The sequence below is a fragment of the Phoenix dactylifera genome, unplaced genomic scaffold (genome assembly GCF_009389715.1).
Source record: "Phoenix dactylifera cultivar Barhee BC4 unplaced genomic scaffold, palm_55x_up_171113_PBpolish2nd_filt_p 000511F, whole genome shotgun sequence".
In the NCBI taxonomy this organism is placed as follows: domain Eukaryota; kingdom Viridiplantae; phylum Streptophyta; class Magnoliopsida; order Arecales; family Arecaceae; genus Phoenix; species Phoenix dactylifera.
In genome coordinates this window covers 188,388-215,736 of record NW_024067925.1, presented here as the reverse complement: position 1 = coordinate 215,736, position 27,349 = coordinate 188,388, and the positions used below count along the sequence as shown (strand labels likewise).

The following is a 27,349-nucleotide window of genomic DNA, read 5'->3' as shown; positions in this document are numbered from 1 at the left end:
TCGACTCGACTGAGATGGAAGTTTCAACACCTTTTTCTGCAGTCTCATTGTTAGTATGCAATTGAAGTACATGTGAGCTACTCTGAGATTTCTCATAAATATTTTCTAAAGTATCCCAGATCTCCTTTGCAGATAAGCATGCAGAAATTTCATTAAACATTGTTTCTTGAATCGCACAATATAATATGTTCATAGCATTAGCATTTAATTGTGCTAAGTCCTTTTCATTAAAAGTTTGAGAGAGTGTGTGAGGGTCATTTATTATGATTTTCCAATAGTAATAGTTTTGTGATTGAATAAAGATGCGCATGCGTATTTTCCAATGTGCATAGTTTATGCCATTAAATAGTGGAGGTGTGTCAATTGCTTGTCCTTCTCCTAGAAAACTATCTATTTGAGTTGTCATGATCTTTGGCTCTAGTCGGTTAAGACTACAAATAATATTTGAGCACCTGCTCTGATACCACTTGTTGCCCAGTAGATACAAGCCAAGAGGGGGGGTGAATTGGGTCTTTTAAAACTTTTATGCTACTTCTAAAACTTTTTGATTTACTATGCTAAGTTGTATAGATGCACAGTGAAAGTTAAACTTAGCAAGAGTTTGATGTATAGACTTCGACTTCATTAAATATGCTTGCAACTAAAGGATATGCGGATAAGAATTAAACAAGCAATTTATCTAAGTAAGTAAGTGTGTTATTTAGACAATAACTAGAGGCATTACAAACACAAAGGACATATAGTGGTTCGGTGCACCCCAGCACCTACATCCACTCCCCAAGACCTCTTGGGAATTTCACTATAATCCTATCGATTACAGCCGGTTGTTTTACAAGCTCACAACCCAACTTGTTGTTTTACGAGCGCACAACGAACTCGGTCGGTTTTTCCAGGCTCACCGACTAGAACCAACCCCGATTGTTTTTCCGGGCTCACAATCAAACCCTTACACGTTGGTTTTACCCTCGGCTCACCAACAAACCTAAACCCCGTTGGTTTTCCCTTTGGCTCACCAACAAACCTTACACCGTTGGTTTTCCCTTTGGCTCACCAACAAACCTTTAACCCCTTGATTCAATCCCTTGATTGAATCAAGTTACAAGAAATTAAAACAAAGAATAAAAACAAATCAAAGCTTCTTAAACAAGCAGATATGACAATATAAACAAATAGAGTAAAGAGAAGCCCTCAAACGAGTTTTGAAGATGGAGGAGCTCGGCTTCTTCTTTACTTGACCCTCTTCTGATTTGGCACGAGGTAGAGGATCACTGAGGCAGCACACGGATGGAGAGGAAGCTTTGGGATTCTCTTGGATGCTCTTCTTCTCTCTATTTCACTTTGAATGGCCCTTTTGTGCTTATGGGAGATTTTCCTTGTAATCTCTTTGGAATCTCTTTCCTAAATGATCTCTCCCACTTCCATGCCTTCTCCCCTAGCTCTCCTCTTGTTTTTATAGCTTTAGATGGCGTGGAAACAAGAATCTAGCCGTTAGAGACAAAAATAGAGCCGTTGGACACAGTCTGCATTTCCTGACAATATTACCGTTGGGATCGGAGTCGACTCGCGCGATCAGGAGTCGACTCGCCTGTTGCAGGAGTCGACTCGTGCTTTACTGGAGACGACTCGGCCACTGTTCCAAATTTGAATTATGGTGCATCCTCGACTGGGAGTCGACTCGTCTTAACCCGGAGTCGACTCGCCAACTTCTGGAGCTGACTTGGCAATTTCGGAGTCGGCTCATCCACTGAAGTCCGTGGATCCAATTTTGAATTTTGTCCACTCGAGTCGACTCGACTGTCCTGGGAGTCGACTCGAATCTCAGAGCCCGAACTCCCGATTCTGTCTTTTGGCTCATCCAGTCTTGGAGTCGACTCGAACTTCCTTGGAGTCGACTCGGCTCTCAGTTTCCGAAAGTTGGTCTTCTGCCATCTTGGTGTAGCGCTGCCTTGGAGTCGACTCGAGCTGTCTGGGAGTCGACTCGAATCTCAGAGTCCGAAAAACTGATCCTCTGTATTTTGGGCCCGCGCTGCCTTGGAGTCGACTCGACTTGATTTGGAGTCGACTCGCCTCTCAGAGACGAAAATACCGTCTTCTGTCTTGGGGTTGCGCTGTCTTTGGAGTCGACTCGGACTTTGTGGGAGTCGACTCGAATCTCAGTGTCCAAAAACTGCCTCTCTGAGTTTTTCTTTGTGTTCCACTGAGAGTCAACTCTCGCTTTCTTTGGAGTCGACCCGGCAACCTTTGGAGTCGACTCGCATTCCTCAGGAGTCGACTCGAATCTCAGGGTCGAAAATCCCTCTCTGACTTTTCTGCCTGTTACACTCTGGAGTCGACTCGAAATCCTCAGGAGTCGACTCGAAGACTATTCTCTTGAATTTTCTTTTGAATTCGTTCCTCTAATTTGAATCCTTTGAACTCGAGACTTGGGCCAATAAATTGTAGCTTTCTTCCAACTTTTCTTGAGTGCTTTTGGAGGCCTTCTTGTGCTCTTCCAACTTGCTATGTTCCTTGCAAAATAAATATCTTTCTCCTTGCAACATAAACATTAGTATCTATACTTCAAGGTGTTGTGATCATCAAAATCAATCTATGAATCAATCTTTGGGTCATCACTATCAATCATCAATAAATCTTGAAAAATTTGGCATGATACATGTACAAAATGATCACTTTTCCTATAGTGATCATCAATAAATTTGGCATATGAAAACTTGTCTTCATCAATAAATCTTGAAAAATTTGGCATGATACATGTACAAAATGATCACTTTTCCTATAGTGACCTGTCAGGATTATCTCAATACATACAACAACACTACCTGTCAGAGCAGCAATCACATAATCTGTCACATAATGAACCTGGACAATATATATCAATACATCATCTCAGGCATATAACTCATCTGTATAAAAATTTGGTTCCCATTCTATCCATGATCAAACCCATATTCACAACAGGATCTATGACTGTAACTATACACTATATACAACAGAAAATTTATAATATACCAAAATGTATAAATCTCTATCTATATTATACTATACTATGGAGCGGCACAGCTAGCAGGCAATCTCAACCCTGCTCCTCTCTATTTAATACCTGCCCTGCAATCAAAAACATCAAACTGGGGAGTGAGTATATAAATACTCAGTGAGTGGAGCAGAGAGTACTATGTACATGAGACAAGATATAATCATGGCTCGAGGTGAAATCTCAAGAGCATATGAGCAGTCGTCAAGAACAGGATACACATAACTCAACATAAGAAATAAGGAGTAAATCATCACAATCCTAATCAACTCATCTGGAGCATATATAGAATAATCAAATAAGTATGTATGATAACATGAATATGCTCAACAGGTCATAGTACTGAATCATATAAATCAGATGTCAATAGGCTGAATCATCAACAAGACAGCTATCGGAAGGTGGGTTTTACGCCCCAGGCGAACCAGCAACAACTCCCTACTGTCACATACAAATGCAGGATAAGACACCATATCGATAATGTAAATGCTAGACAGCTGTCGAGAGGTGGGTTTTATGCCCCAGGCGAACCAGCAACAACTCCCCACTGTCACATGCATATGCAGGATAAGACACCATACTGATAATGTAAATGCTAGCCAGTATCCAGAACAGAAATCCATCTCACATCTATGTACTAAACGGCACCTCGCGGGAATTCTACATCCGCGAAAAGTCATACTGCACCTCGCGGGGTCATACTATGCCCGGCGGCAAGCAGAATATAAGTCGTAGGACCGGTCGATCCTACACCTAGGGCCGTGTCCCCCCTAGGAAGGGACTGGGCTCCGCCCACCCAGAAGGCTACTATGTGCACACAGGCCGATGTTCAATCCCATCGACTATAGGTGTCCTGTAGATACTACTAAGCTATGCATAAATGCCATAATGCACCCTTCCAATACTCTACTAAAAAGGAGCATAATCAAGACTACCACTCACTCGGCCATGACCCAATCATAACTAACATCAGGGTTGGGAGTGAGGAATCACGGAAGTACAATGCAACTCAATATACCATGAGAAGGGCTCTACAAGTCTTTGAAATAGAGAAAATGAAATCAATTTACAAAAGAAGTCATTTCACAATTCGGATCCAATTTAATTACTCATCTACCCCTTGTAATTCCTCTCAATGTTCCCTCAAATGCATGTACAAAATAATCAAGCATAGAGAATCAAGATTATAGAGGAATCTACTACAATATCAATCAATATGCTCAAGTGGAATCAATTCACACTTGGTGACATTCATGAAAATGAATTAAGGATGCTCATGGTGCAAAGTACATGACTCCTACTCACCTGTCAATCCGGCACAGCCCTGATATGCCTCCAAAAATCTACAGCAGGCAGTGGGAAACTTCTTCCTCTTGTTTCCTAGCTTCTTGTCCAACTGTGACATGCATTTACAATACATTTAGTCTTGTATCAAGGGCTATAATCTACGTGCCAATTATAATATAGGGAACTTTAATTGATTCAACTCTTCCGTTTCCTAAATCTTTTCTTTTCTTTCTCTTTTTCTTTTTCTATTAATTAACTCATCATTTATGTATATTAGGAACTTCCTTGCACGAGTACAAGGTCTCCCTTAGCCTAATCTAGGCTTAATACCCTATTATGGCATGAAATTCCCTATTTTCCACCCGGATGAACAGTAATCCGGACCGACAGCCGGTTACTTCATCTCGGGTTTAATCCACTTTCTGACTTCAAATTTGATGAAATTTTTACCCAATGTTCTACACTCATAGGAGATTCCAGAATGGTAACATGCATCACCATCGGAGGCCGATTGACCCCCTAAATAATTCACCGAAGTTGGGATTTCGATACAGTTTTTCCGTAGTGCCGGAAAAATTTGTCGAAATCCGATTCTTCCTCTTTTAACCACCTCTACAACCCTTATCCGACCCCTCTAGACTACATCCACCCTTTGTATAGCCTAATGTCATCAAAAGACTAGATAGAGACGGATATTTACCTTTTTCTCTTTGAAAATCGAGCTCCTTGCGTAGAGGAGAAGGAGACCTACGTTTTTCCCTTCAGCTGGAAGTACAACCGGAATCCCTCTCCTTCTCGAATCCCCTTCCTCTTCTTCTTTCTTCTTCTTCTTCTTCTCTTGTTTTTTTCTTTCTCTCTGTGTTTCCACGCCTGAGACCTCCCTCTCCTCTCTGTTTCACAGCCACCAAACCCTCCTAATTAAGTCACATCACATACTAAAAATTTTCATTTTGTCCCTAACACTTCAGCATATCTGCTGTTATGCCATTAACTTTTGATTCCTTCCAATTTTACCCCTTATATCAATTTTAAAGGACTATTCTATCCCTTTTTATATAAAAAAAATATTTTGGGGACAGGCTGATAATGAGCTGGCTCTGAAGCATCCATCCTCTTCGGAATCCAAGTAACATATGTCCTCTTCCAATCTGCCTGTAAGACGGCCGAGCCGAAAAATTGTTGAATCACATCCACCACATCCTGACCAATATCTTCTGAAGAAAAGTGGGGGAAGGCCGTCGGGTCCCAGGGCTCTATTCTCCCCTAAGGACCATATGGCCCCCCTAATCTCCTCTGCCGTGACTGCTCGGATCAACACCTCATTCTCCTCCTCAGTGACTCTAGCATGAGGCAATGGAAGTGTAGTAGAACACTCTCTGTCTGACTGATCCATCCACCTAGACTTGAAAAACGACTCCAGTACCCTCCTGATGTCACCCGGGTTCTCTGTCATCTGGCCGTCTGACCCTCTGATACCTGATCCGATTCCTCTGCCTCCAAATGATGGTAGACTGATGAAAATATCTAGTATTTCGATCTCCCTCCCTAATTTACTGGACCCTAGATTTTTGCCTCCAAAAAGTCTCCTGCTGGCGGAGTAATGAGTCATGGGAAGACAAATGGACTCTCAGCACCTCCAACTCTCCTGGGGTTAACCCTCCACCATGCATTTTCTGAGTCTGCAATCTAGAAATAGCCTCCTCAGCCTCCTCCAGCCTCCTGAAAATATTGCCAACCTCCTCTCTGTTCCACCTCCTTAGCCGCCGCCGGGTTATATCCAACTTGCGGGAGACCCTATACATGGCATTCCCCCTCACTGGTACCCGCCATGCCTCACAGACCACCTCCCAAGAACGGGCGTACGACAACCACAGTTTTTCAAATCTGAAAGGACATCGAAAAGGAGAAGCGGAAGAAGTACTAACCAGAATCGGATAGTGGTCCGAGACGATCCGAGGCAGGTGGCTCACGCAGTAGTCCTGAAAATACTGCACCCAGCCACCTGTGGCGAAGACTCTGTCAATCTGCTCCCAGACCCTGGCCTGACCCTGCCTATTGTTGCACTAGGTGAATCATGGACCATCGAAGCCAAGGTCCACCAAGCCATTGCTCGAAATGAAATCTTGGAATTCTTTAACTTCCTACTTGTTAGTAAAGGCTTTTCCTCCCATCTTCTCTTGCGGGCCATCTATACAATTGAAGTCCCATGCTACCATAAGAGGATAACCTTGCTGAATGATTTTGGTTACCTCCTCCCATAGAACCCTCCTCTCTCTAAATTCTGTGCTTGCATAAGCAGCAGCAAATACCTACAGCCTAACCATGCCATCCGATATCACCATAACAACCTCCTGGTCGCACACATGGAAAATATCCAGCTCACCTATCCCCAATCTCCAGACAGCAATGATGCCTCCCGATAGACCTCGGGACTCCACAGCATAGAAACCCCAAGATTTAGGGAGAGCTCTCCTTGCCCGTTGTAGGCTTCTTCCAGATAGTCGGGTCGAACACACACATCAGGACTGTGGACCTGTACCAACCTTCGGAAGGCCGGGGCAAAGGAGGGCTTTCCTACCCTCCGACAATTCTATAGTAAAAGCTTCATTGGATATCCAGAGAGGATCCCAGGATCCCCACCCCAGATTCTGCAGCCACTGTAGCCAGGGCCGGCCCAACCCTTAAGAGGCCGCGTAGGCGTGATCGCCTAAGGCCCCGGCCCAAAGGAAGGCCCCGCCCCAAAAATCTGAACTACGCCGCTGTGGAGCGTGGACAAGGGTTTGGGATACGTTTACGACTGGGATGAGGTCTGAGGAAAGAGGAATAGCTGAGAGCTGAGGAATAGCTGTCAAGTGATCACACCTCCATTGCCTACGATTTTTGGCTGAGCCTTCTTCTCCTCCTCTTCTTCCTCTTTCCTTCCAGAATCCCTCAAAAATGGATTTTTCGCTCATCCATGCGATTTAGAGAGCAATAATCGTGCTGTATCGATCATTTTTGTTTCTTGGATGGTGCTGGGTTTCCTGTGTTTGCAGGTTTTGAGAAGAGGAGGGGCAGATTTGAGTTTGGACTTGAGTTTTATTACTGTTTGTTGTCCGTTCTGGTTCTATTGTTGCCGAAACCGTATCAAAATACTATCTTTTTGAACAGATTTACCTGGTTTCCTGTTGATAATTTGCAATTTATACAAGGAAAATCGCAGGGGAAAAATGGTTTTTTTAGTATTATTTTTCCGTCGCTTTCTCATTTATAGCTTGCATTTAAATGCAAAAATGGTGGAAAAGAGAGATCTTTTTAGCTGTTCAGGTTGGTTTCGCCTTGTTTTTTCTTTTTCAGCTGGTTACTGAATTCATCATGGAGCCCCAGTTTAGATTCCGATGGTTCTTTCCGGTTGCTCTCGATGCGAGCATTCTAAAGGTCGGTCACACGTTTGGGGTTTTTCAATCTTTTGTTTAACCAATTGCAAGAATCAGATATTTTCTAGATTCCAAATGGATTTTGAGCGTCGACGAGATGGCACTGTTTTTACTTCTTTGATTGTCAGATGACCTTATTCTATAATTTTTGAGTCTTTCCCATTTGGTAGTCCCCTGTCACAACTCCAACAAATTTGATCTGACACCTATTCACCCACTATATGCAACTATATATCTTTAGGTTGTGCATGTCTTGTAACAACATAAGATCATGAATCTTGTAACTGCATACAACAATATATTTTTTGATTTGCCTGTCTATGCTCATTGGTATCCACACAATGACTACCACATTTGTCTCTTTGTACTGTAAATGTCATCGGCCTGCTGTTGCTCGTAAGTTATTCGATGAAATGCTTGAGAGGAATGAAATTGGAACCATAAATTCTGGTGCTGGATCCACTAATGATGCACAATATGTAGTGCTATCGAATATTTATGCTGCTTCAGAAAAATGGGAAGAAGCAGAGAGGATAAGGAGGAGAATGGTGGAAAATGGAATACAAAAAATGTGTGGTTGCAGTTCGATCATGGAAGGTAACACAGACTATCAGTTCCATGCTGGGGCAATTGTAGAGTCTCAAGCACATATGCTATGTGGGGCCTAGGATTAGACATTTTAAGTAGTACGATCATGAGAATTGGCGGACGCTGGCATTGTTGGATGTTTCCAAACTCAAACAGGTTAGAGAAAAAATATTCAAGTTGCACAAGAAAAGTTTGCTTTGAGAATCTAGTAGATTTTATTCAATACTGAGCTTAGGATATGAGCTGAAGCAAGGAAGAAGTTATTGGCTCTCCCCTAGACTAATTTTGATAGTGGATCACTGGATAGACTAGGATACCAAGCAGTGAGCTGAGATGAGATGGAAACAGTGTGATATTGTTTGCACACAATGAGCAAATACAGTAATGAAACCCGTAAGGGTGTAAAGATATACTAATTCTTAGTCAAGATTGAAGCATAGTAAACAAGGTTTAGAAAAAAAGAATCTGTGATACGTAACTAAGCATAGATTCCAGTCGACAAGAGGAAGTTTTCAAAAAAAATTTCATCATTTCAAAAAAAAAAAAAAAAAAAAAAAAAAAAACCCCTTCCTAGTGAGTTTGCCTTAGACCCCCAAATGCATTGGGCCGCCCCTGTAGCACTGAGCTCCCTCCACTCTTCTTCATTCAAATCTTTATCACCCTGGACTCCCTGTAAGACCCGCTTCAGCAGTCCAAAAAGCCTCACATGAAGGGATGAGACACTCCCTTCCTGATGAGCCACATGATCCACGGGGGGGTTACTGTGCCGGCACGCATGAATAGTGCCCGGCACGCTAGCTGGCCTCCCCGATTCCAATGAACTTCCCCCAGCCAACTCAGTAACCAAAGGCGCCGCCAAAAATCCCACAGCCTCCACTGTACCACCCACCAAATTCGGGAGGGAGGAGCACCTACCTGACGGCGGGGACTGTGGCCGCGACGGTAACGAGCTACTCCCGATCGGCTGAGACTCCCGAATAGCCAACCGTTCCTTCTGTGGGTAACGACAGTCAGCTTCCTCCCAACCCGTCTCAAGGACGACCTCCGGCCATTCAGGGCTCCTCCGGTGGCTCCGCCCCTCGCCGGTCTTCACGGCGACTTCCGAGTGCACAGGAGCCTCCTCCCCGGTTCCCCTGGGCACAGCTCCGCGCGGCTTGGTCCCCCAACTCGGGTGGCTCGGGCCAGCACCAAGGTCTGGTGAAGCCTCACCCAGCTCGGACAATCCCAGTTGGAGCCCACGAACCGCACCAAAACCTAGCCCAGAGTCACGGGCCACGCCTTTCCCTCGCAGGCCCGCACGACGTGGGCTGGGATTATCCTCGGGCGCCAAGCCCGGTCCAGATCGCCGCCCGTCCGGGCCTCCACCTCGCCCCGGGCCATCAGTAGGCGAGCTGCTGGCACCTGGCCCACCGCCCAAGGCTGATCGCTCCTTCCGGCCCATTTCAGTATAGCTCGGTTCCTCCTCACCGACAAGTCCGGACTCGGTGGTATGCCCGAGTCCACTCATCATCTCCAACGCACCTCCCAACTCCCCGGCCATGGCACCCTTCCTTGTCGATCGCCGCCGGGCGACCCTGGTCGGGGACTGCCAACCATCCCGATCCACTAAAGGGTCGGGCATTCCAGATCTGCCTTCCCCCTGATTAGCCGTCGGCCGGCTATTCCTGGCCAGAGGTCCTCCAGCTGGCCGGATCTAGGTGGTGGTCAGCCACGGTCCGTACAGTAGACAACCTCCGGACCCTCCGGGCTTCGCTTCTGCCGATCAGGTTCCCCCTCCGGGCGTGCATCGCAGTCCTCCTCCACCACTGGAGGCCGGGGGGGGGGGGGGGGGGGGGGGGTGGGGTGGGGGGTGTGGGGGTTGTGGAATGACAACCTCCCTCCCCATGTCTAGCACGCCCGCAGCGAAAGCAAACCACCGGCAGGCTTTCGTAAACGAATGCCTGCCAGAAGGTCGCCGTCGACCCTTGAATGAAGATCCCCGGTGTCAGTGATTTCGTCATGTCCAGCTCGACCCAGACCCGTGCGAACCCTAGCCTCCGCCGCTGCTCCGTGAAGCCGTCCACCGCTGCCGGGCGGCCGGCCTCCGTTGCAATCTCCAAGATGGAATCGCCCTCCCAGTATTCCGCCGGCAGCCCTAGGAGGCGCACCCATACTACCACCCGGTTAACAGTCTTCGACCCCGGGACGAAGTCCGGCTGCCACCTAGCCATGGCAAATAATTGACCGGAGATCATCCACGGGCCGTCCACCACCGCCGCCTCCCTGTCGGCCTCACTTCTGAACCGCACCAACAGATGCTCCTCCGCCATTGGGAAGGCTTCAGGGTCATAGCTCAACTTACCCTTGACACGGAGCTCCCGAGTCACCAAATGTTCAGGCACCCACCTCCCCAGGCTCCGCAAAATGACTGCGGTGGAGCTCCATGCCATCCAGGCATTTCCCAATCTTTCCGGCGAAATCACCGGCACCTTGGTGAAGTGCCGCTGCAACTTCTTCAATTCCCCATCGGAGATCCGGTGGCTAGACCATGAGCCTCGCCGCACAGGACCCTTGACCACCTCCGTCCACGGCCTCTTCGTAACAGCCACCGGCATCGACCGCACCTCATCGGAGCTCACCCCTGCACCGCCCACCTTTTCCACCTGATGGCCCTCCATGGAAGCGCTCCCAGGGTGTTCGACAAAAATCCACACTCATGCACGATTATTGACGCACTCCCCACCCGCACTCCCCGCCCGCTCTGCCCGCTTTACTCCTCTCTCTTCCAAATTTCCAGTGGCCGCCGACGCCGAAGAGAACTACGCTAGCCCCCAGCTCATCGCTTCCACGATTCCCATTCGTCCTCTCGAGCCGACGACCCGCCCCTACGCCATCCCTGGGCTGCACGATGCCACTGATGCTTCGGGCAAAAACATGAAACGGCGTTGGGGCCGGCTAATCTTCGAGTTCCTATATAACCTCCCTCATGCTATGCAAAAGATGCTGTCATTCTGGCATTATGACATTCTGTACCAGAGCCACTAGGTCACGTTGGTATCATTATATGCTGGATATGTTAGACGAATGTTCAATTATTGGCTTAATAACAAAAAAATTTAATTGTGATGTTATTTCTTTTAACACTTATTATTTGCTAAAAAAAATTATTTTATTTGTATGTCTACTAAGACTAGGCACTTGGTTGATTCTTGTGGGGAGCTCTAGATAATTTCTGTTGATGGCTCCAAATCTGCTACAAGATTTGTATAAAGAAATCGGGATGCAAGAATTGTATGGGCTGCTAGTAAGAAACTCACATTTTGCTCGGCTCCATATACAGAACTGGTGGCTGCCGGAGCTGGTTACTGGTATAACATGTGTTGTGACTCAATTTCAAGCTTCCCAAATATGGCTCGAAGGAGATTTAGCTACAGTGATTACATGAATTTATGCAGGTCACCAAGGAAATGAAGCAGCATTCCGTTACTTAAGGACATCATAAGCTGGAAAGGAACCGGTTTTGCATTCAGGGCAACCCATACATATCATGAAGGAAACATTGCTGCTGGTTGGATAGCTACAAGGGTGATCTCTGGGGATTTTATCATTGATAGTAATGATAAATCCAAGTACGAATATCTACACTTTGTGTTCATTCTTTTTTTTTGGCTTGGTTTATTAGGCTCCGTTTGGAGAAGCTTTTGGAGGACCAAAAAAAACTTTTTTTAGCTTTTCCAAAAAGCTAAAAATAGTTTTTTTAGGAGAAGTTTCATTTTGGAGCTTTCCAGAAAAGCACTTAGGTCCGATCGGAAAACTTTTTTTATACCAAAATACTTGTGATAAAATATAACAATTACCCAAAATATTTCTTTAATAATTGTTTAACCAATTTTATCACATAACTAGAAATTTTGTTATATTATAAAAAATTAATTTATGCTAATAATTATAATATTTTATATCTTTATTATTATATTATACTATAAATATAATATTATATTACATTATTATGCTATAGTATATAATATTATATTACTATATTATAACAATATTATATTATCTTACAGTAATATTATACTATATCATATATGTATGTATTAATATATATTATATTTTATTATGCTCTGTTGTATAATATTATACAATTTCTTTATTATCATTTTGTCATACCAAAAATACTTTGTTAATTTGTTTACCAAACACATATTAAAGTGGTACAATACTTAAAAATATAGTTACTAAAAAACAAACAGCTTTTTATGAAAACTTTACTTCCAAAAACTCTACTGCCACATCTTTATAAGCATTAAATATGAGGTCACCAAAGAATACTAAGCTAAGTCCCCATGCGTCACGCTTTTAACCAGTGGAAAAGCATCAAAGGCCTACTGCTGATCTAACTGCCATCAATTGTCAATTACTGTATTCTATGATTCCATGTAATAGTACTCGTCAAGAGTTGGCAACTGAGATCATTAGATATTTGAATGCCAAATAAGAAGGCTACAATGCCGGTCAAAAGTGTCACATTTAGAGGTCGCAGCTGAACTCTGGACTAGAACGCATTATATTTACTCTGGACCAGTTGGGTACCTGTCACGGCGTCCTTATCGCCAACTGAAAATTGGCTATTGTGGCCTTGCTTTCCAAGCACATCACCTCCCACTCAAGAATTTTGGAGATGCGTTTCTCAGTGATTGCCCAAGAGCCGCCAAGGTCGACCAACGACCTGTCCTCTCCGGTCTACAGGTCCTCACTAGCTTCCGCGAAGGCTGCGTGCTTGGACTTGCTAATTAGCATGGCACACGACTGCAACATATTATGTCCTTGCGGAAGGCTAGCTTACATTTCTCTGAATGCACACGACCTCGATGGGAAACAAGGACCGATGATTGCACACGATTTAGCTCTTCAGTTTCACAAGCCGGACGAAGCCCGACAGTCATATCTATCTATCCATCTATCCATCTATTTATCTAGCTATCTATCTATCTACGATAGGCAACCAGAGGTTCGGATGGATTTTTTGTTGTGATTCTAATGCAAGTACAATAAGATATATAAATATAATTTAAGGATGGTAAGGAACCTTGCATTTGAAGTTATATTTCAGCACTATTTGCTTGCAACTATAATTAAATGTAATTGAGCCTCATGTAATTGAATTTACTCTATCTGGAAGGTTGTTGGTGATATTGTAAGTTCAAAAAAAAAAAATATTTGATCGGATGCAATTATAAGAGATGTAGTCATAGATGGTGAAACCTCCGATTGTTATGATTAAAAAATTACACTTTTGAACTTAGTTAACTTATTTAACATAGTTGTGCAATATTAATTTTGTTTTTACCAAGAATCACTCCAAACTTTACAATAATTATTATATGATATTAAAATCTCAAAAATTAAAATTGTAACTGCAAAAAAAGATTCTGCAAGGTAGCAAAGTCAGGTCATTATGTTTATTCTCAAAAAAATAATTCGTAATGGATACAATAAGATACGAAGAAAACAATCTTTGTAAGACCATTATCTGTCATCATAAAACACAATAGACAACGCAAGAAAATATTATTGCTTATCTTATTGCTCATTAATTTATAATGGTATTAATTTAGGTAGAAGCAAAGTATTAAATGATTATGATAATGTAAAGATCATTACTTAAATTTTACAAAGCACAAGGTTTAGTATTGAGTTTATCTAAAATAAACATGTGCTATGCCTTTTTGCAACAAAAATAACAAGAAAAAAAAGAAAACAAATGACAAATTATTATAAGATACATCTTACTTTATTACCTTTTTTTAAAAACAAAAAAAACATTGCAATGCATTCCAAAAATAGAGCACTTGCTTCATAAAAAAATATGAATAGAATAAAATAAAATAGAAAGGGAAGGAAAAGAGTTTCTTGGAATCCTCCAATCTCCTAAAAATATTCCAAGAATCCAACCTGGATCTTCTTTCCCTTTCCAGAACGAGTCTTTGAAGATGAGAAGAAATTGAAACCTGGATCTTCTCTCCCTCTCTAGAAAGAGTACTCTTTAAAGATAAGCAAAGTTTGCCGGGATGCAAGTATGGTAGATGGAGGGTGTAGAAAAATGTAGGTTGACGATGTAAAAATTTCTCTATTTTTATTATTAGTGAAAAAAAAGGATGTATGTGCCTAATTTAAGTAGAAAAAGAAAAAAAATAGAGATTTATCAGCCTAGCTGTCCAATGAAATATAAACTACTCCCACCATGCTTCTTCCTCTTTCTCCTTTTCACTTGCATTTGATGTCTAATGTCCACCGCTTTTATGAAGCTTATCTTTGAGATACCGAAAACATGCAACGAAACCTAAATATCTACTAATTAATTTTTTCAGATTCTATTTATATAATTTTTAGAAAAAAAATTATCTATACTATAATTATTTAAATTAAATATTTAAAATTATTATTTGTAATTTGAATTCAGAATATCTAATTAGTAAGGAAAGAGCCCGAACTCACGTTATTCATATGTACGCTATATTACCATTCCGATTCTTTATCCTGCGTCGTATATCCCAGCATCCGAAAGGGTCTCACAGCCATCTGATCCCCATCACACCCCCCCAACATAAGCGCTCCATTTCGCTTTGACGGGTCAATCACGACATGAGGGGACTTCACCGTTCCCTTCCCTCGGTTGGCACCAGTCTCGATTGTCCGTATCATATCATCATCTCCCTCTCTGTGTTCTCACCACAACCATAGCATCAATTCGCCATGTTCCCTTATCTTTCTTCCTCTTCCCCGCTTTTCCTGCTATGCCCTCTGCTCTTCTTCTTCCTCCTCAACCACTCCCCTCCAGCCGCCGCTGACCCCCTCTACCCAATCTGCGCCAAGACCGGCAACTACACCCGCAACAGCACCTACGCTTCCAACCTCAACCTTCTCCTCACCTCCCTCGACTCCAACACTTCCAACTCCGGTGGCTTCTCCCAATCCATCTTCGGTCAGGACCCCAACAAAATCTACGGAGAAGCCCTCTGCCGCGGCGACACCAACGCCTCCGTCTGCCGCTCCTGCCTCGACACTGCCATCCATGACGCCCCCAATCTCTGCCCCCACGCCAAAGGTGCCCTCATCTGGTACGACTACTGCCTCCTCTACTACTCCAACCAGCGTTTTCTCACGGCCATCGACACCTCGAATGAGATCTTGATGTATAACACCGAAAACGTAACCGACCCCAGCCGGTTCCACAAGCTTGTCGACGTGCTCATGGACAGGATAGCCGACTGGGCTGCCTACAACTCGACCGAGATGTTCGCGACCGGGGAGATGATGAACTCCACCAACTCTCCTTCTCCGACGATATATGGGCTGGCGCAGTGCACTCGGGACCTGTCGAGGAGCTTGTGCCGGCAGTGCCTCAGCAGCATGCTTAACCCGATAGACCCCCTGTTTCAGGGGAGAAAGGGAGCGAGGGTGCTTGGAGGGGGCTGCAATTATAGGTACGAGATATACTCCTTCTACGAAGGGAAACCAACGCTGAGGCTTCAGTCGCCGCTAGAGGCCGCACAGCCAGCGGCCCCCCAAGCGCCTCGACTTATTACTCCGCCCGGAAAAGAAGGTAGGGGGAATAAGATAGTTATTTCTAGCACCATTGAACCTAGTTATGACTAAAGTTCAGTTGATGAGCTACGTACCTATCCGTTCTTGGTTTCAGAACTCCCACTTTATCTGCAAATAGATCAGCCTTTCCGGTTCTACTATTTAATATTTCATGTTTTCTTATCTATTTGTTATCCTATCAATTTGAGTCCTGCATGCATGTTTCTACGTAATTTAATTGATATGAGTAACTTTGCCCTTGCCTGTTTTCTATTGTCTGCAAAGATATAAATTCGGAATTCTGCTTGTCAGTAAAATAAAATTAGGCCATGGCTTGTTATATCTATTGAGATATTTAGATCCAGAATGTGTTACCGCTGAAATTTGGCTTTTCTTCACCCCATCAAATGTGGATTTGATTGGCTTATTGATTCTAATAAAGCAAATTTTGATTATTTATAATGAAATTTCTTCCACCCATCAAATGTGCGAATTCATTGGCCTGTTTGTTTCTAATAAAAAACAAACCTTGGTTATTTGTAATGAAATTTCTTAGATCAGTCTCCTTCAATTCCTTGGCACATTTCTAAATCTTTAGTCACATAATTATTTTGAAAGTATTGTATGTATACCTTTCAAAAATTTTACTGAGATTTAGGCTTCTGAAATGTCTCCCATTCAGTGACAAAGAAGGTCTAAAAAGGCAAATTAACGCATTTAAAGGTAACCGCCCTACGTACGTATAGTAGAAAGACCCATCGGACCTGTGAGAGTCTTGTTTTTGACTAAACTAAGAAACACGGGCTTTGCCGCGATGAGGATGCCTTCTTTAATCAGCCAGCATCAAGACCAGCAACAGAGTCCTACCATGTTAAGGGAGAGCACCCAACTTGCTTGTTGACACCTGAGGGGAAAAGATAAAGAAGGAGTTGCAGCAGCGGGCTTTGGGGGAACTCATGGCATTCATAGTTGCATGCTGGACTTGAGCCTCTCTAATGCCCCACAAAAGGAGACCTCCTGGCCTTTGTTCGGACGAACCAAAAAGGCAAGAAAAGCAGAAAGAAAGCCACTCATGGTTTCAATTTCCGCATGACTGCGGCTTTTCCTCAAACACCTACGGACCCAGAGAGATGGGTGACTGGAGCACATGAGCAATGAAGGAGGCTGTGGCAAATGAGGTTCGTCGGACGAGATCGGCCAAAGGGTCGTCCGGTAGCGAGGATCGGCCACTTCCGAGAGCGGCCGAGACCAATCTCTCGTGGTTGACGGTGGCACAAGCTCCACCTCGACGGCCGGTGTGAACAAACCACAAGATATTGGAGGAGGAGTTCGAGATCCTCCAGCAGCACTTTATAAAAGTCCTCGAGTTGCCATTGGAATGGGTGGAGAAGTCCTAGAGGGCATGGGCTTCGACAAGGTGATCGTATGAAGCCTGGGGTGGTGAATCCCAGTTGATTGGGTTGCCCGAGAGCTGCATCTCAAGGGCAAGCTTGACTACGAAGTGAAAGCTTTTTCGATGATAGAGGAACACCACACCTTCCACTTCAAGAACAAAGGTGATTGGGACTCAGCGCTGACCAATGGTCCGTGGCTGGTGGCAGGCCAGCTACTGGTCATTGAGAAGTGGATGTCGGACTTTGTTCCAGGCATCAACTCTATGAACTAGGTGGTGGTGTGGATTTGGCTTCCATGTCTCCTTCTGGAGTATTAGGAGAGGGACTCGATCCTAGAAATCGCGGCGGTGGCTGGCCGGCCGCTGGCTCTCGATGGCTTTATTGACCAACTTCGGAAGCTATGCCAGGGGCAAAGTGGAGATCATTGCCCTAAACCCCCTCAAGCCTGGCATCTTCATCAAGGGGCAGATGCAGAAGTTCTAGCAAGCCTTGGTCGATAAGAACCTGCCGGCGTTCTGCTATGTCTGTGCCCGAATTGGCCATGTAGAAGGTGTGTCGGCACTTCTTCCCCGTGCCGACTTCGACGGAGGGAGCGGGAGCTAGGGCATCTCTGGTGCCCATGGTTGTGGAGACCCCTACGGAGACATTGAGTCAACCAGAAATGGAGGAGGCCAACCGGGACTGCTGCCTAGTATTTGGTCCCACTACAGGAAACTGGACCTTTCCCGACGCTTTTTTACCGACGCTAGGATGAAGCGTCGGTAAAAATTCCACAGCTCATACATTTGCCGACGCTTTTATTTAGCGTCGGCAATTCTTAGGAATAGACGACGCTTATTAGCGTCGTCGTATTTTCCGGCCTAATACGACGCTTATAAGCGTCGCCGACGCCCCCTTAAACCCAGCGGCCGAACCCGAGCCCCCCATTCTCCTCTCCGGCGCTGCCCTATAGCCTTCGTCTTCCTCGTCTCCGGCGCTGCCTTAGCCCCCATCTTCCTCCTCTCCGGCGCTGCCTTAGCCCCCATCTTCCTCCTCTCCGGCGCGGACCGTCCGACTTCTACCTCCCTCCTCTCCGGTGTCGACTGACCGACCCCAAGGTAGTTTTCTCCTCCTCCCTCCTCTCATTTCGTCTCGCTTGTTCTCCTCCTTCTCCTCCTCCTGTTGTTCGGGTGTTCGTGGGTTTTTCTCCTTCTTTAATTTGTTCGAGGTAGTCCCGATCGATCCAGGCCCGCCTCCGCCCCGCCTCCGCCCGAGGTATTTTCTAAAACTAGTCTGTCATGTTTCTATTGCAATTTAATATTGTAATTCTGCTCTTCAGTGTGTGTATACCTCAGTCTGATTGAACCAAGTGAGCTTGTTACTGCTATAAAATTTTAGAAATTCATCAAGGCAGGATGTTTAGAAGGCTTCAAGACCTGCTTCATCTTCCCTTGAAGCAAATGAGTTCATCATGGATACTACTCCATTTTTGTTGGTAAGATTTCTGTGCAAAAGACTAGCTCCACATTCGCCGACGCTTAAAAGCGTCGGCATAGACCGCCGACGCTTTCTTCACGCGTCGGCCTAAACCAGCTCCACGCCCACCTGCCCGACGTCGGAGCCACGCTTTGGGGAGCGTGGGTAAGAAACTCGCCGACGCTTAAAAGCGTCGGTATAGACGAAATATAGCGCCGGGAGATATCAATTATTTTGTAGTGTCCCTAGTTGGCCACCAACCAAGTTTGGTGGTCGAGGGCTGCCAATGTAGGGGTCCGACCGAGGAAGCTGACCGATTCCACCCCCAAGTCAGCCTTGGGGCCAGCCTCTTCCCAATCTGGTCCGAGTTCCCCCAGAAATAGACCGAGCTCGCCCAAGTCACCACCGAATTTGGATGGGTGTCAGAAGCCAACCAAGGTTGCTCGAAGAAGATCACCAGAGAAGGGGGGCCCGACCGGCGACTCGAAGAATTCAGCCGATGAGGTGAGTCAACTCCACTTAGGCATTGAGTCTGGGCTGCAATGCAGGTCGGGCCCAAGCGGAGGGCCTACTCGATCGGGTTGAGGAAATTCAGGCCAACATAGTCGTGGTGGAGGAGGTTTCCAACCTCGAAGGGCGTCAGCTTCTAGGATGGCTTCAATAGATCGAGATGTCAGGGACGAGGGCACCGTGCCCATCCAAAATGGTTTGGACCCAAATTAGGCCAACCATGGTCTGGTGGTCCACCAACTAAAGCATGCACTGTAGGGGCTAGACTAGAGGTGTGGGCCGGAAGATGGTGTGGCTATGGATATGGTGGGGGCAAGGGCTAAGGGAGAGGGCCAGTGTCCCCCTAATCTGCTGAATGAAGATCCTACTGTAGAATTGTCGGAGGGCCGAAAAGCCTTCCTTTAGCCTGGCCTTCCGCAGACTGGGGCAGCCGCCCGGTCGATGGAGAGGCTATCAATATGCTGGAGGATAGATGGCTGATAGAGCAGCTACCCGGTCAATGGCCTAGCATGATCGACCCTGTGTATTTAGTCAGTGCAAAATCTGTGATTTGATCATCCTAGAGGAGAGAAGATAGAATAAGGTCTTTATTCGGCGTGCCTTTAGGGAGCAATTGACCGATAAAGTCCTAGCATTACTGATCCCCACAGCGTAGACCGTAAATAGAAGGGTCTAGAGAGATATAGGGAGGCCGAAGGTAAGCACTCAACACTTTTATGATGTGGTCAGCCAGGGGACGACTCGACGGATTCATGCAGGCTGGATCTGAAGAATGCGCATCCACCCCCATGTTGCCTTGTTCATCTAGAAGGTGGCAAGAGTGTGATTGGCTAGAAGGGGAGTGAGGATCACAACAGCATGCGAGGGATGCCCTAACATGGAGGAGTCTATTAGCCATGTTCTTTTTGCCCACAAGCGGCCTGGATTTGGAGGTGCGTTCTGGCTTCACCTAGCATGCCACACTTTATATCATCGACAGATGACTTCTTAGGCTATATGGCCTATCATATCTAGCTTGACAAAAATACCCGAATATTCGAGGACAAAAAGGTGCATCCGGAGACAATGGTGGACAGAGCACTACTTCATGTTGCTGAGATCACTAGGACTACACGGTGGTTTCATTTGCGACGGTTAGGGATATCTGGGACTCTCATTCAGTTTTTGCAGCGACTAGGGTTGCCTTTGTCTTCTGGGAGCCCTCACCCCCTATCTTTCTTAAGGTAAACTTTGACAGTAGTATGTCCGAGGGGGAAGGCAGAGGAGGAGTGGGATTTGTGATCAGAGGTCATGACTTCAGACTCGTTGCAGCCGGAGAACGACGCATATTCGACGTGACTGTCATCGGAGCAGAGCTGAGAGCTGTATAGGAAGGCATCACCCATACGAGTCTAGTTCTGGGTGCGGACAGCATCTACCTTGAAGGAAATTCTACTATGGTGATAGCATGGATTCAAGGTCGGCACAGGTATGACGACGAGCAACTGCCTGCTTTAGGACATACAAAAGCTTTCGAGAGGATGTGGCTCATTTCGGGTTATTCATGTTTATTGGAAGGCAAACAGTGCTGTTGACTGAGTTGCCTCCTTTACTACACAATACTCGGGAGGGATCTTTTGGGAGAATCACGAGTTTGTTCCGTTATCTCTTTATTAATATTTTTTTTCTAATTTTATTAGTTGTACTCATATAGAGTTGCCATTGTATACAAAAATAATAATAATAAAATAAAATAAAAACCTTTCCGTCTGCTATTAGTTGTATCAGTCCGTCATCAATATTCTATCAATAAAATATTGCTCATGTTAAAAATAAAACGAAGTCTAGATGAGATAAGGGCCAAAATCTTCTCAGCAGTGCCCTTTTCAGGCATTTAGCACAATAATCCTTTCGTAAACTAATATCAGCTGAGCCCAAATGAAAACCATAGATATCAGACAATCAGACCATTGAAGTCTTCCGGCCCCTCACAACCGTCGTTTTTTCCTTGGTCCCACATACTTTAATAACCTGATAAAATGCCAAGAAATGGCACTATTGCCGGGACTAAAATATTAGCATGCTGTGAGAACAGGATTTTCCTTGCCCGCTGCTTTTCCTCTCGCGACTACACGGTAGAAACGGAAGACGTTAAATTGTGGACAGAAATGAGTTGGGGGACAAAAAGAAAAGAGGCTACTTTTTTTTTTTTTGGTGCATAAAAGGGGCTATTTTTAATGTGCCCACAACCAACAAGCTCTCTCAGTCTCCTCCCTTAACTGAATGGAGCAAGACACATTAGATATAAATTTCAGATTGGCCTCTGAATCTAGAGAGCAACCACTTAATCCCTCATGGTTTGGGAAATCACTTAACCCTGTAAGGAAGGACCAAAAAGGAAAAGCAACCAAGCCCATAAAAAGCTGAAGTTCCGAAGAATAAGAAACTTAGGTGTACGTGTATTAAACCTTAGAGATATCTCCTTCGATATTAATGATTAATAATGAGTGCTGTAACATACAAGTGTTATTTCCACAAACCGGCCAAAGTAGCCATCTTTTTTCTTTAAAGTATTGAAGGGTATGCCAACTAGTACCAGTTTATTCTTGTTTGATGAAAGATAGTTCACACCGTCGTGAGTACGCCGAATTAACACTCTCATAGGATCACTTTCTGATAACTAACCTTGGGGCGAAATAATAATAATAATAATAATAATTGCACTTGGATTCTTCTTAAATGGCATTCCTTCTTGAAACTCTGTTCCTGCTTCACACCTGATCCACTTAGTCGAGGCACTCCAGCCAGCATGCTTGCAAAGTAAGAACCACATGGTTTATAGAATAATAATTAATAAAATTTTCCCACAAACCATTGGCCTCAATTTCTATAGGTGCCACAAACATTTATAACACACAACAAAGATGCACTAATTTGCTGTATGTCTTAACCAACAGCTACATGTTTCGATATCATCAATGTGTCATGTTTGATATAGAAATACAGATAAAATCAGTCATTTATCGATGCAGGAAAGAAGAAGAATGTCACAGGTACGGTCCTTGCGATTGCAATACCTCTAGTAGCTGCATTCTTGCTGATCTCCATAATTTGCATTTGCTTCTGGAGGAGGAGGAAGCCAGTTGTAAGATTACCCTGTAAGTAACCCATGAATTAAATGCTTTCTTTACACAAAATATCCAGCTCTTCTCTTTAAATTTTTGTTAGTGAGTTTCAGTAAGATACCAAGATGGGAAATTAAGGATGAAATATTAGGTGAAGTTACTGCAGGAGTTGGCCCTGAAAAGTTTACTATAAGCAATAAGTCATGCGTTGCTTGATTATTGAATTCAATGGTCATCAATGAGCCTGTAAAACTAAAGCAGACTTGGTTTCATTAAGCAAAATTATTTTTGTAACTTTTTCTCCAATTATCTCATCTTGTTACCCTTATTCCATACATAAGATTCAGCGAGAAAATGTTTGACAATGGTTTCCATATTCTGTGCTCTTTTAGTGGATTGGACTAGCCCAGAGGAGATTGCAAGTGTCGAGTCCCTATTACTTGATATATCTACACTACGAGCTGCGACAGCTAACTTCTCCGAAGAGAACAAACTTGGAGAAGGTGGCTTTGGTGCAGTTTACAAGGTATAATCAAAGCCAATTGTGTAAACTTCTCTAAATTTAATCTTGATAGAATTGTCCTCCAAAATAAAGATTTATGACATGTACTTTTTATTTGTTTTATCCTGATTAGTTCTATTTATATCCTTAATTTTTTTTTTCTGGTTCTATATATTTCCTGTTAATCTTGTAATCCTGTATAGGGACTATTACCTGATGGACGAGAAATAGCAGTGAAGAAGTTATCAACTAGTTCATCACAAGGATTTGGAGAGCTGAGAAATGAGCTAGTTTTAGTTGATAAGCTCCAGCACAGGAATCTTGTAAGGCTTCTGGGTGTTTGCTTGGAGGAACAAGAAAAGTTGCTTGTTTATGAATATGTGCCAAACAGAAGCCTCGATACCATTCTCTTCGGTATAATTTCATCTTCCACCAAAATCTGACCAACCCTCTTAAGAAACCTGTGCAGTGACCATAATATAGTAGAGCTATAATTAATATTAATACTGAATCTAGAACTCTGATGTTTGTTTATATATAGGCTCTCCTCTTCCAACTAAATCTACAATTTGCATTTCTAGCTTAACCCATCTTGTTAGTTTAGAAGAAACAAATGCCCCATCATGTTACATTGAGCCCCTCTACGGACTTACTCTATTATGTGCGACCTTAATTGATTATTAAGTTTATTTTTCAATGTAATTAATTGACATTTAAGTTTATATGACATAGATTGTATAAAGCGCGAGCAGCTAAACTGGGGGCGAAGGTACAAGATCATTGGTGGGATTGCTCGAGGCCTACTATACCTACATGAAGAATCTCAGTTAAAAATTGTACATCGGGACTTAAAAGCCAGCAATGTCTTACTAGATGCAGAATTGAATCCAAAGATTTCAGACTTTGGTTTGGCTAGGCTTTTTGGTGGAGACCAAACTCAGGCCACCACGAGCCGAGTTGTTGGAACATTGTAAGTAGAAATCTTGAATAATCTATGCATTCTAATCATGGTTCATTATAGAGCATTTTAAATAATCTACTCATTTTGTTACAGTGGATATATGGCACCAGAGTATGTCATGCATGGGCACTATTCTATAAAGTCAGATATATACAGTTTTGGTGTTCTTGTTTTAGAGATCGTGTCTGGAAGAAAGAATAGTGACAACTCTGAGTCTGAATCTGTTCAAAACCTATTGAGCTATGTGAGTTTTCAATTATATAGATACAAATATAGTTCTATCCTAAATGACTGAATAAATTCACTTCATGCAGATTTGGGAGCAGTGGACGAAAGGAACAATTTTGGAGAAATTGGACCCATCCTTAGGCTACCATTGCCCAAGAAGCGAAGTGTTAAGATGCATTCACATTGGATTATTGTGTGTCCAGGAAAATCCATCTGATAGACCCAACATATCACAAGTTGTTGTCATGCTCAACAGCGACTCTGTTTCTCTCCAAGCTCCTTCCAGACCAGCATTTTGCAGTAGCATGGACTCATATGCTTATTCAAATGAATTTAATTTATCTGGACATGCAAATGACCGATCTTCAGGCAAGGCAATACCGATGTCACCAAATGAGCTGTCAATTTCAGAACTTGAACCTAGGTAGATATAAGAAGGTAAGAAGAAGAAGGTTGATGAATATATTGAATAATTAGTCTTTCTTTGAGAAAACTTTAGACTTTATATCATGGATGTTACACTTGTATTTTTGCTCAAACCCTCGGAATGCTAGAAGAACAATGTATATGCCTGATGTCTACCCATTCTTATGAGAAAATCTATTGCTTGATTTCTTTTGCTATGTTTACTTACAAAGGACTATGATCAATCATCATCCCAGCAATCCAGGGCCTTGGGATGAGTGGATTGGAATAGACCTATTTTTTGGTATTTTTTTGCGCAAAGTGGCTATCCTTGGATTTGAACCCATATCATTGTGCATATCAATCCAATGCTTTTATTTTTGGGGTCGAGGTTGTATCTTTTGCATGAAACAAGGTTTGATCTCCTTTCACGATGATAACCTTTCGATCACACATCTGGTTTTGAGATCTGTGAGAAGGAAATAATGGAGCGGAGACGGCAACAGTGGACCCAATGTGATGATTTTCTCAGTCTTTATAGGATATACGATATTGGATATCACAATTGCCATATATTGCATGTAAAATCTTGGTAGTAATCTGCGGAATCCCTCCAAATATTGACACACCGAGCGAGAGATAACCTCTATCGAATAGAACTCTTGATGTACTTTGAGGTTTTTGAAGTCTTCTAATAAGTGAGATTCGAAGGTGGAGGAGAGTCAATGAACACCTCCAAAATCTCTACCTTGGCATCGTAAATGAAATCTCTACAGTCCACCTCGATGACCTTGGGAATGAGGGAGAGGTTCTCACAAGGATGGCCTCAATGACATTTTCTTAAGCTTTGTCCCAAAAAAGCAACTATTGGCATTTGCTATTATATTTATAATCGCCACATTTTTTCTAAATGACATAATCACCACTTTTTTTGCTTGGTTAGATTGTTGTAGTTGACCTAGAGTTACATACTGAAGCTTTATTTTTTTTAAAAAAAAAAGCCCTTTTAAAATTTAGTGAATGATGTTTTTGATTGGACTACTGACAAGTAGAATCCAATAGTAACTTTATTTCGTAATAAACAATTAACATTTGTTATATTTTTATAATTAACCACCAACCTTAGATTAACAAAACTGACCAGGTTTTACGTGATGTGGTTAATAAAGAAAAAAATAAGTAAATTATTGATTTTTTTTAAAAAAAAATCTTCGTGCTCGATCAGGATTAGCGGTTATTTTAAAAATCCTGCCTTGGAATATGACGGCTACGGCCCTAGCCTCTCCAATAAGTCTCGGGCTAAAAGCCCTGCGGATCCCCTCCGAAGCAAGCGTACCGCCCGTGGTCGTCCGTGCTATAAATAAAAACTACCAGAGACAAATGAAGAATTCTCTAGTTTTTATCAAATGGTATCTCCTCCCCCTCGTCATCCTTAGCATTACTCACCTCTCCACTGCCAAAAGGACCCAAGCCATGTCACAACCCCATGGTCTAGACCACCTTCTTACCGAATTATCTCACTGGAGGAAGCATCAACCAGGAGTCAAGTACGATACATTTTTAGCATGGATCCTCTGTTTCATGGCTGCCTCAGTTTCAAGTGCAGGAGGGGTTGGTGGTGGATCCCTCTACCTCCCCATCCTGAACCTTGTGGCTGGCCTAGACCTCAAGACAGCCACCAGTTACTCAGCCTTCATGGTCACATCAGGGTCACTTTCCAACGTGTTATATAACATCCTCCTCGCAAGCCCAGGCCCTGGAGGCAAGTCTTTGATCAACTATGAGATTTGCCTGCTCTTAGAGCCATGCATGCTCTTAGGGGTGAGTATCGGGGTTCTGTGCAACCGTATGTTCCCCAGATTGGCTCATAACTGTCCTTTTTTTAGCTGCCTTCCTCGCATGTTCCACCTACAACACCTGCACTAGTGGGTTCAAGCGCTGGAAGTTGGAGACGGAGGAGGTGAGGAGAGTCGAGGCTTCTAGGACGGAGAAGGATGAGGAGATGGAAGAACCGCTCTTGGCTGGGGCAGAAGACGGTGGGCTGAGTATTCCATGGAAGGAGATGGTGGTCTTGATCTTGATTTGGCTCTCTTTCTGTGTGCTTCATGTCCTGCTAGGAGATGAGAATGGGAAGGTATGATTCCTTTATTGTCTTCTTGTTTGCACTGTCAATGTTTCACGTGATCTTGTCACTGAGTATCACTTCGATAAAGTTAATTCCACCACGTAAAGAACCCATCGACTTCTATAGATTTTCTAGTCAGTGCATGTAATTACGTCATAATGATCAATTTAAAAAAAAGTAATAAATCATGAGATTCTTGTCTCCATGCAATATTATCCTTTACCTAACAAAATCAATATTTGGTCAAAAAGTAACAACACAAGAATCACAAAGAAAGATTCTGGAAAATGAAATTAAGCTGACCAGATTTAAGTAGGTAACAGATCATTAGGACCCCATATGCCCCTCAAAATTGAGGCTAACCTAATGTCCATTCTTACCTGTACAATCTCAACATTTTATTTCCTTTAAACTTTGTAGAACGACATAAGTTTACTTGTCAAAAGTTCACCTAATTAAATCTCGCCTTCTCTTAGTAATACAGTGAAATTGTTAGTGGAACTTGTGTTGGTTATAATCTAACATGAAACCCAGACTGCCTTGAACAATGATCAACAAAAAAAAAACAAAATAGACTAGAAGCTGAGCAACAACCTAGCAGCTTGTCATCTGTATGAAACCAAAAACTAGACATAGAGCAAAGCCTCCAAGAAGCAATCTAATTAAAGGAACCATCTTTTATGATGGAGATTCAGCGTGTTAGGAGTGAATAGGTCATGACTGCATTTCATACAAGTTTCTTATCAAGTCTACTAGAATTAGTGTCAAGATTGTTAT

General features: G+C 43.5%; 1 protein-coding gene and 1 pseudogene across 2 annotated transcripts; both read left to right on the top strand.

The window, feature by feature from the left end:
- The first annotated feature begins 14,959 nt into the window (after positions 1–14,959).
- On the top strand, positions 14,960–24,657 carry LOC113461803 (cysteine-rich receptor-like protein kinase 6). 2 transcript variants are annotated; one of them, XM_039119239.1, is made up of 7 exons: positions 14,963–15,907; positions 22,259–22,384; positions 22,744–22,877; positions 23,057–23,267; positions 23,586–23,823; positions 23,908–24,058; positions 24,129–24,657. In XM_039119239.1, the coding sequence occupies exons 1-7, from the start codon at positions 15,058–15,060 to the stop codon at positions 24,468–24,470; spliced, it is 2,052 nt and encodes a 683-aa protein (XP_038975167.1). In that variant the 5' UTR covers positions 14,963–15,057; the 3' UTR covers positions 24,471–24,657. The 2 variants fall into 2 exon arrangements, with proteins under 2 accessions (XP_038975168.1, XP_038975167.1); XM_039119240.1 differs by lacking the exon at positions 23,908–24,058 and having other exon boundaries at positions 14,960–15,907; positions 24,129–24,270.
- A 792-nt stretch (positions 24,658–25,449) lies between these two features.
- On the top strand, positions 25,450–27,016 carry LOC103704317 (annotated as a pseudogene).
- Positions 27,017–27,349: the final 333 nt, after the last annotated feature.

Excerpts from the sequence above, each read along its gene's own strand:
- LOC113461803 (XM_039119239.1), top strand. The coding sequence starts at position 15,058 with ATGTTCCCTTATCTTTCTTCCTCTTCCCCGCTTTTCCTGCTATGCCCT. Across the intron at positions 15,908-22,258 it reads TACTCCGCCCGGAAAAGAAG|GAAAGAAGAAGAATGTCACA; the intron begins GTAGGGGGAATA and ends TTATCGATGCAG. Across the intron at positions 23,268-23,585 it reads CCTCGATACCATTCTCTTCG|ATTGTATAAAGCGCGAGCAG; the intron begins GTATAATTTCAT and ends TATATGACATAG.